A 10223-nucleotide genomic window follows, 5' to 3' on the forward strand; every position below is an offset into this window, starting at 1 on the left:
TCAGTTTTAAAAGAACTGAAGAATCAGTTAAAATAACTCCTTAAACAATTACCAATAGTTTTCCCCTCTTTCCCTTAAAAAAGAGGAATGCCAAAACCTTGGGGGGTTGGAAAAACAAAAATGTTAGAGAGAGGATGTTGTTGCGAATGGTTTCTTCCCGGAGTTGGACAAATTAGCTAGTGGGAACAAGACCTTGGATAACATCTGAAAGGTACGAGACTTGAGGCTAGACATAGTACGGACACCCAAGGTACCAAGCTGTTTTAGCCACTGTCAGGAGTTGGAAGAGCTTAGGGGGGGATTCTCGACGTAATCGCCAGATCCATGGTTGGGTGGTGAGACTTTCCAAGTAGAGAAAATACATGCATGCTTACAAGTAAAGCTGTGAAACAGATAAGTAGCAATTTTGTGTTTATTAAATATCAGTAGGAAAGAGGTTTATCGCTTTATTTTATGAAATGCACAGGTTGACCTGCTAATGAATGAACAATATGACTCTATCAATAATAAATTTGAGACTGTCATTCTTTTACAATCTCAATACAATTAGTTAGTTATACATATCATTGCATCAAGAAAATAAGGTAATGAAATTTATTCCCATCAACTGACATAAAAGATAACAGCTGTTTCAAGCCTTAAGCAAAAGAACAAGAACAATTTCCTGAGAAGAATAGTAACTCATATTATGTCCTAACTACTATTTATTACACTGAAGATTTTATTAGCCTATAGAATTGTTTCGATTTGTAACCATAATTCGGTCAATACATGAACAATAATATGCATTCTTTCAACCATCTTTAATCAAAAGAAACATATGAAAATGGCGAGTTGTGGGGTTCACATTCATCAGACAATATATAACAGTGTCCATTTTGAAGTACTTATTGATTTCTGACAAGAACTATTCAATACCTACGTTAAAGAAATAACCCATTACAATAAAGATCAATAACCCAAAATTATGGCCGCGAAAACAGAAATAAGAGGCAAATCTTTTAAGAGTTACCAAAATTGAACAGCTATGCATTTATGAATGTTTGGTGGTCAGACCCATATTGGGAAAACCCTGACGGCAAAGCCGTTTAGAAAAGAGAAGAACAGAGTAATTATATTGAAAAAGTATAAATTACAGCGAAGTATTCAAACCCTTTATTAAGCTATATGTTTAAATTTCATAAAGTCAAAACAACAGTGTAATTATCGGGCTCAAGATGGGGTGCATCCGTTCCCCATCGTTATAATCTACAATAACCCTAAGGTCTATGTATCTTCTAGGAAGCCATGATGCTTCGGCCGGTGAACCACCAACACATTAATATAAAGAAAAACCTAACAACCTATCAATCCTACATTTAAATCTAAGATTGTCTTCAGGAACTCGCTCGACAACCAGAGAGTAACCAACTTGTACGCGAAGGAAGAAACCGTGGTTAGGGTGCAGATTCGCTCTAAGGAACGTTCTTTGACATGAACCTCGCCATAGAGTATACATGTAGATGGTTATTGTGTTAGAATAAGCATGAGCGTAATCAAACTGCACTAAGAAAGAAATACGAATTATGAATGGTAAGCTTACCTGGAGATGAAGTTGAAGTTGCCAAACAGTAAGTGGTAGGCTGCACCTGAAATTGACAGGTCACTATATCAAACCCTCATGAAACCAGAAAGAACCCTGTATGAAAACCACGCGGGCCTGCCTACATTACCTTGTGTTTGTAGAGCGAACCCATGACTCATTCCTCCAGCACCAAGAACCCACTATCAACCAATCTACCTGTACAAGAGTCGAATAAAAGGTTTCAGAGAACAAATGTAAGTATCGAACGAAAGAATAGATAACAAGCAGAGCGAGATTGAAAGAATAGGCTTGTTTACATGTTACCTGTGTGTCTGTGGAGGGATTTTCCACCATTTTGCCATCCGGGCAACAGAAAATTGCAGAGCCATTGCTCACCCACCTCAGCACAACCAAATGAACCTCACTTCGCCAAGAAAGGCATTAACGTACCATCTGCAACCCTAAATCGCTGAGACCGTAGATCTGCTCAGATCCAATGGTCGAGTGATTGCCAAATGTAAGGGTTTGAGACCCTTTCTAACAATCAGACTCAATGACATTAATGCAGGACTGTGTGGCCAACATGGAGAAGGACTGTAGTGACAGGAAAGAGCCTTGGGGCTCTCCTGCCTTAATGGAGGGGAGCCATTCCGAGGTAAGCTAGCTTGGGTGGTGTTAATGCAGGTTACGTGGAGGTACAACTAGGAGTTGAAGTGTAACCGCAACATTATCCAATGTCAGCGTTAACATAACGTGCAAGCAAAATGTGTAATAAACCTTAAATGAACCCTTTGATATGCGCTTGGAGCTGTGGCATAGAGTTAAACCACGTAGTGGTTATAGACAATTCAACTAAAAATAAATAACTTACATTCTTCGTTAATTTTTTTTTTTGGTTTAGGGTGTTACAAATGCTATCAGAACGAGGTTTGCACACTAAGACTTATGGGCTCAATATATACATCTGCAGATATGAACAATAAAAGAATATATATATATATATATATATATATATATATATATATATATATATATATGAAATATTCTTATGTATAATCAGTAATGTTAACCAAGTAAGTGTAAATGTGTACACAGATACAGAGGACAACACCAAAGACCTGAAATGCAGGGAAGCCCCAGAATACCACACCAATCCGGATATATGGATAAAGCTAGGAGAAGAATCCCGACAAGCCAACGATGCCCTACTTGAAATAGTGCAACAACTACGTGTAGAAATGATGCATTTAAGGACAAACAATGATCGAATAAGACAGGAACAGGAAAAGATCCTTAAAAGGTTATTTGATCGACATAATCAACGAGGACCAGATCCTAGTACGAAGAATAGGGAGAAGACCCCAACAGCCCATCATGACAACGATAATGTCGAGTTAGTAGAGGGACATAAGGAGGATGAAGAAGGGCGTTCGAATAATGTTTCCGACCAAAGAATTTCCAAAAGACAGAAAGTGAAATTACAAGGTGAGTTCAAAAAAATAAAACCGTCACTATTTGAAGGAGAATCAAAAGAAGCAGCTGAAGCATGGCTGATCAACATGGGTAAATATTTTCAGATTTACGAATATATTGACAAACTTAAGGCAGGACTATAAGTCTATCAGTTAGGGGGAAAAGCCACTCTCTAGTGGGAAGAGATTAAAACTGTAAGAAAAATCGACGAGGAACAAGTCACGTGGCAAGAATTCCAGAAACATTTTAAGGACAAATATTTAACTAAATGTTATTATGATGAAAAAGCAAAGGCGTTCCATGAGTTAAGATTGGGAACCTTGACCATGGACGGGTATGTGAAGCGGTTTACCTCCCTGTTACGATATGTCTCATACATGCAGGAGGAAAAAGAAAACATTCAACGGTTTATTAACAGTTTACCCAACTTCATGAAGGAAAAGTTAGAATTTGATTATCCTAGAACAATGGATGATGCGGTGTGAAAGGCTCGTATCTGTTATCAGCAAATGAAACAGAAGAACAAGGGTCACAAAGGAACCATTGGCAGGAAAATGAGGAACTTACCCCCAAACAGAGAACCAAAAGTCGCAAATAGTAGAAATAATCAACAAAGAACTTTTGGAAAATTTGTAAGGAACTCACCCAAAATCCCATCTTACACCGAGAATAGACAGACGGATGGAGTTAATAAACCTGTTACTGATCAATTGCCAAAGCAACCTCTGCAATGCTGGGGATGTGGGGAATCTCATTACTACAAGAATTATTTGCACAGGGCCAAAACATAACAACTCTCAAATATGCAAGAGGCCTCCATAGTTGGAGACGTAGCAAGGAGCATGCCCAAAATTAACGTTGCTCTGGATGATCACCAAGCGGAATACCAACCCACCATGATTGAGTGCAAAGGTATGATTGTTGATCAACCTGTTTCTGTTTTATTTGATCCAGGCGCTAGCCTAAGCTACATTAGTCCTAAAGTGGTAGAGAAATGTCAGCTGCAAAGTAGTAAATTTAAGAAATATTGGCTAGTTCAACTAGCCACCAGAACGAAGAGAAGGGTGACGGTAAAAACAGAAAACTGCCCTATAACAGTTTCAGGACAACCCATCCATGTTGATTTGAATATACTCCCCTTAGGTTCGTATGATGTATTAATAGGGATGGACTGGTTGGAAGGGTGTTGGTCCCTAGTTGACTGTAAAGAGAAATCTGTAAGCTATCTCACAGAGTCGGGACAACGAAAGGAAATTCAAGGAATCAAGAAAAACCTTAAATTACGTCCTATTATGGCTAACCAGCTCGGAAGATGCATTAGAAAGGGCTGCCATATTTATGTTGTCCAAGTAGGATACACAAATGATCGAAACAAGATGACTTCATTGGAGAATATTCCAGTGATTCAGGATTTCGTGGATGTGTTCCCTGAATCCATCCCGGGGCTGCCACCTAGACGTGATATTGATTTTACCATCGAGTTAATACCTGGAGCAACTCCTATTTCAAAAGCTCCTTACCGCATGAGTTAAAAAAACTCAAAATGCAGCTTCACTAACTTTTGGATAAAGGATACATCCGCCCTAATGTATCTCCTTGGGGAGCCCCTGTGTTGTTTGTGCGAAAGAAGGATGAGATCTTACGGCTGTGTTGGTTATCATCAATTGAATAAAATAACGGTAAAAAATAAGTACTCTTTCCCCGTATTGACGATTTATTTGATCAAGTGCAGGGGGCTAGTGTATTTTCAAAAATCGAATTAAGGTTCAGTTACCACCAGATCAGAATAAATGATGAAAACATCTGCAAAGCCGCATTCCAAACTCGTTATGGTCACTACGAGTTTGTGGTACTACCTTTTGGCCTTACCAATGCTCTAGCCACTTTCATGAGCCCGATGCATGGCATTTTTCAGCCATTTTTAGATAAGTTTGTACTAATTTTTATTGACGATATACTGATTTATTCAAAAAATTAGGAGGAGCATGAGAAACACTTAAGAATAGCATTGCAGATTTTGCGAGATAATCAGTTGTACGCAAAGTATGGTAAGTGTGATTTTTACAAAAGTCAAATGCAGTACTTAGGCCATGTTATATCAGCTGAGGGAATAGTGGTGGATCCATAAAAGACCAAAACTATTATGGAATGGACCACTCTAAAAAATGTTGCTAACATAAGATCCTTTCTAGGCCTAATAGGGTATTATCGCCAATTCATTAAAGGCTTTTCAAAAATATCTTTTCCTCTAATCTCGTTACAGAAAAATGGGGGGGGTGCCTTCTTCTAGACAGCAGAATGTCAGCAAAGTTTTAAGTAGCTGAAACAATTACTTACAACTGCAATGGTGCTAAGGGTAGCAGATCCGGAAAAATCATTTGTGGTATGCACAGACGTGAGTAAGGAAGGTGTTGGTGGTGTATTAACACAAGAAGGAAAGGTCATATCCTATGAATCGCACAAAATGAAGGATTATGAACAACGATACTTGACCAATGATCTGGAATTGACCGCAGTAGTACACACGCTTAAGATGTGGCAACACTATCTCCTAGGAAAGAAATTTCTGCTATTAACCAATCATAGCAGTCTTACAAACTTCTTTAACCATTCTAGTATAAATGCTCGGCAGGCTAGATGGACCGCGTGCTTGAGAGAATTTGACTTTGACATGAAGCACCTCAAGAGAAGGGAAAACTGAGTAGCAAACACATTAAGCAGAAAATTACATTGCATTTATGAAGTGCAATTTAGCCATGTACAATCTAACATGCCGGAGGTCATCCGAGAAGCATCCCTCGAAGACCCAGAGTATGCATTCCTTTGGCAAAAAGCATCAAAAGCTCAAGCGAAGAGGAAATGATCTGATTATGGTATTAATCTTGACAAAATGATAACATTTAGAAACATAATATATATTCCTAACTAGAATTCTGTCAAGCAATTATTTTTGGATGAATTCCATAGGAAGCCTTACGCCGCTCACCCAAGATAGCAAAAACTATTTTCTGCCATTAGAAAAAGTTATTTCTGGCCAGGTCTAAGGAAAGATATGGCTGAATATCTATCTAAATGCTTAGAGTGCCAATTGTTGAAAGCGGAACATCAGCATCCTGCTGGTCTGGTACAACCATGTTATGAAACCAGCTCAAGAAAAGATAGAAAAGATAAATCCACGCCTTAGAATTCAGCCTCTTCGAGGGGGCAACCTCCTTTATATTACATAAATGAACAATTCTTGGATGATACAAATGACAAAACCTCCTTTCTATATATAGGAGTCTAAGGAGTCACAATATAATCCAGCCGACCTAACAATAATAATATAAAGCCACAAAAATAACAATAGAGGGATTCTAAGGGGCACAAAAATAACAATATGGGGGTAATAGGGGCACAACAATATAAATAAGGGGTATAACTACAATAGTAATGGGGTAATCACTAGTATTATAGGGACCCAACATGCCCCTCTCCTTCAAAAAAGTGTTGTCCTCAACGCTTGAGCAGTTCTGGATACTTCTGCATAAAATTCTCATCCTCCCATGTGGAATCTTCAGCGGATAAGTTCTTCCACTTGATAAGATACTCTGAAATTGATCGATTTCGTAGCTGTCGAGTTCTTGTTTCTGTGACTGCTTCCGGTTCCAATATAATTTTTCCTTCCTCGTCAAGTTTTGGCAATATTGTTTGAATTGGGAGCTTGTCGCCTATAACCTTCTTTAAACATGAAACATGGAAAACTGGGTGCAATCGAGAAGCTGCAGGAAGCTCCAATTTGTATGCCATAGTACCAATCTTTTCCAACACCTTGTACGGACCATAATACTTTGGTGATAATTTATTATCCTTCTTAGCTTGCTTTAGGGACATTTTCTTATATGGTTGTAGTCGTAGGAATACCCAATCACCTACATCAAAACTTCTTTCACTGCGATGTTGATCTGCCTGTTGTTTCATTCTATTTTGTGCCAACACGAGGTAATCCTTTAAGAGTTGGAGGACTTGTTGTTGATGTTCGATGTGATGTTCCACTGCCTGAACCTTAGAATTTTCTCTTAAATATGATGTGATTGATGGTGGTTGGTACCCATAAAGTGCCATAAATGGGGTCATTTTTGTTGCTGTATGGAAGGAAGTGTTATACCACCATTCAGCCAGAGGCAACCATTTGACCCATTGTGTCTGTTTATCAGATACAAAGCAACGAAGATATCCTTCCAAACATTTGTTTACTATCTCAGTTTTCCCATCAGATTGAGGATGATAAGATGAGCTATGAGCTAACTGAGTACCAAGACAAGAAAATAATTCTGTCCAAAAATTTCCAGTGAAAATGGGATCTCTGTCACTTACAATAATCTTTGGGTTTCCATGTAGCTTTTGAACTGTTTCCATAAATGCAGTAGAAACTGTACTGGCTTTAAATGGATGTGATAATGCACAAAAGTGTGCATACTTGGTAAGTCTGTCAACTACCACCATGATGACACTCTTTCCCTCAGACTTGGGTAAAACTGTGATAAAATCCATTGAAACCTCCTCCCAACGTTGGCTTGGAATGGATAAAGGTTGTAATAGACCCGGTGTCTTAATTGTTTCAACTTTATTTTGTTGGCAAACCAAACATTCCGCCACAAACTTTTGAATATCTGATTTAAGGCCATCCCAAAAAAATTCCTTCTTAACCCTGTGGTAAGTTTTTAAAAATCTCGAGTGCCCTCCTAAGGGAGAAGTGTGCAATTCCATAAGAATTTTTTGTTTTAGCTGGGAATTCTTACAGAGGTATAAGCGATCTTTGTACCATAACGAATCATTTTGCCAGCTAAATGTATCAGAAGTACTGGAATCTTGTTGTAGCTTTCGAATAAGTGCCCACACTTCTTCGTCATTCTTTCATTCCTCCTTTTCTTCGTTTATCCAATCTGGTTGGATAATAGAGATGGCACACAACAATGCTTCCATATCCTCATCCTTTCTTGAGAGTGCATTGCCACCACATTTTGCTTCCCTTTTTTGTAGATGATTTCAAAGTCATAACCCAACATTTTTGTGACCCACTTTTGTTGCTCTTCAGAGGATAATCTTTGTTCTAAAAAGTATTTAAGGCTATCATGATCCGTTTTTACCTTGAAGTGTCTTCCCATTAGGTAGGGTCGCCATTTCTTAAGTGCATGGAGTATTGCCAACATTTCCTTCTCATAAATAGCTTTGCTTAAAAACTTTCCCTTGATTGGACGAATTTCAAAAGCAATGGGTCTTTCATCTTGCATTAAAACAACACCAATTCCATTTCCTGAAGCATCACATTCCACAATAAATGTTTTTGTGAAGTCCGGTGTAGCTAAGACCGGTGCTTGGCACATTGCCTCTTTAAGATGTTTAAAGGCCTTTGTTGCTTCCGGAGTCCATGAAAATGAATCTTTCTTCAATAATGTTGTTAGAGGTGTTGCTATTCTCCCATAATTCTTAACGAACTTGCGATAATACCCTATCAACCCAAGAAATCCTCGCAGATGCTTTATGGATGTGGGAATTTCCATTCCTTAATGGCTTTAATTTTGCTAGGGTCTACCTTAACTCCTTCATGAGATACAATATGACCCAAATATTCCACCTCCTGGACTCCAAAGAAACATTTGGATCTTTTTGCATATAATTGTTTCTCCTCCAATAGTTGTAGCACCTTGTCAACATGTTCAACATGATCCTTCCAAGACTTGCTGTAGATTAGTATATCATCAAAAAATACTAACACAAATTTTCTAAGGAATGGTTTGAAAATTGAATTCATCAAATCTTGAAATGTTGAAGGTGCATTGGTAAGGCCAAAAGGCATGACCAAAAATTCATAATGACCCTCATGAGTTCTAAATGCCGTTTTCGGAATGTCTTCAATCTTCATTCTGATTTGATGATATCCCGAACGAAGATCCAACTTGGTGAAGTAAATTGATCCATGCAATTCATCCAGTAATTCATCAATGACAGGAATGAGGAACTTATCTTTAATAGTGAGCTTGTTGAGCTCCCTATAATCTGGACACATGTGCCATGATCCATCCTTCTTGTGCACCAATACTACTGGAGCTGAGAAAGAACTTTGACTCGATTGAATTATACCAGCCTCTAGCATTTCTGCAACCATACGTTCAATTTCACTTTTTTGGACATATGGATATCTGTACGGCCTGATGTTTGGAGGAACACTTCCTGGAATCAGATGAATAGCATGATCATGATCACGCATAGGTGGGAGACCTTTGGGAGTCTCAAATACCTTGGAATGATTGTCCAGGACTTTTTGGAGATCTGGAGAAATAGATGATTCCAATGTGGAAACATCTAGCAAACATAATTGTGCAATGACACCTCTTTGCTCCTTTTTTAGAAGCTTTGTCGTGCCATTAGAGCTGATTATCTTTCCTGGTTTCCCTGCAATACCCCTTAATTCAACTTCCTTTCCTTCCACAGAAAATTTCATGAAAAGTTCTTGAAAATTAAAAGCTATTGTACCCAAGGATTGTAGCCATTGGACTCCTAGTACAACATCAACACCTCCCATTGGAATGGAAAGCATTGGGCTAGTCAATACATATTCTCCCATGGATAGCTTGATATTATGGCACTTTCCAGAACAATTTATTGTTCCTCCATTTGCAATCATCACTTGACACTCTGGTGCTGGATATAGGAAGCAATTCAATTCTTTTGCTACCCTACAATGAATAAATTGTGGGTGCTTCATGAATCAATCAACACTATTACCTTTTTCTTCTTGATTTGTCCTTCTATCTTGATGGTTTGAGGAGTGGTAATTCCCGCCAATGCATTACAAGATATGGTCGGATTTATTTGTTCTTCATATAGGCTTTGTTCCTGGAATATATCCTCTTCTTTTGACCTTTCTTGCTCCTTTTCTTCTTCCTCTTCACAATATATGTAGAATAATTTCTTCTCAGCACACTTATGACCTTTTGTGTATTTGCTATCACAATTGTAACAAAGCCCTTTTGTTCTTTTTTCTTCCAATTGTTGCGGTGTCAACCTTGTAGGTTGTGGAAGACTATGGGCAACAACACTTCCGTCTTTATAGTTGTGAATGGTATACTTCCTAGTTGCCATAATTTTGCTTTCCATTTTTCTTGCTAACCTGAATGCCTTCTCTAATGACTCAGGTTCCCAA

General features: G+C 38.3%; 1 protein-coding gene across 1 annotated transcript; it reads left to right on the forward strand.

The window, feature by feature from the left end:
- The first annotated feature begins 3840 nt into the window (after positions 1-3840).
- On the forward strand, positions 3841-4569 carry LOC149175205 (uncharacterized). Its single transcript, XM_089421075.1, has one exon. The coding sequence runs from the start codon at positions 3841-3843 to the stop codon at positions 4567-4569; it is 729 nt and encodes a 242-aa protein (XP_089277201.1).
- Positions 4570-10223: the final 5654 nt, after the last annotated feature.

This window comes from Pinus tabuliformis, chromosome 4_1, assembly GCF_031772625.1.
Source record: "Pinus tabuliformis cultivar Carrire ecotype Pingquan chromosome 4_1, CPIR1, whole genome shotgun sequence".
Lineage (NCBI taxonomy): Eukaryota > Viridiplantae > Streptophyta > Pinopsida > Pinales > Pinaceae > Pinus > Pinus tabuliformis.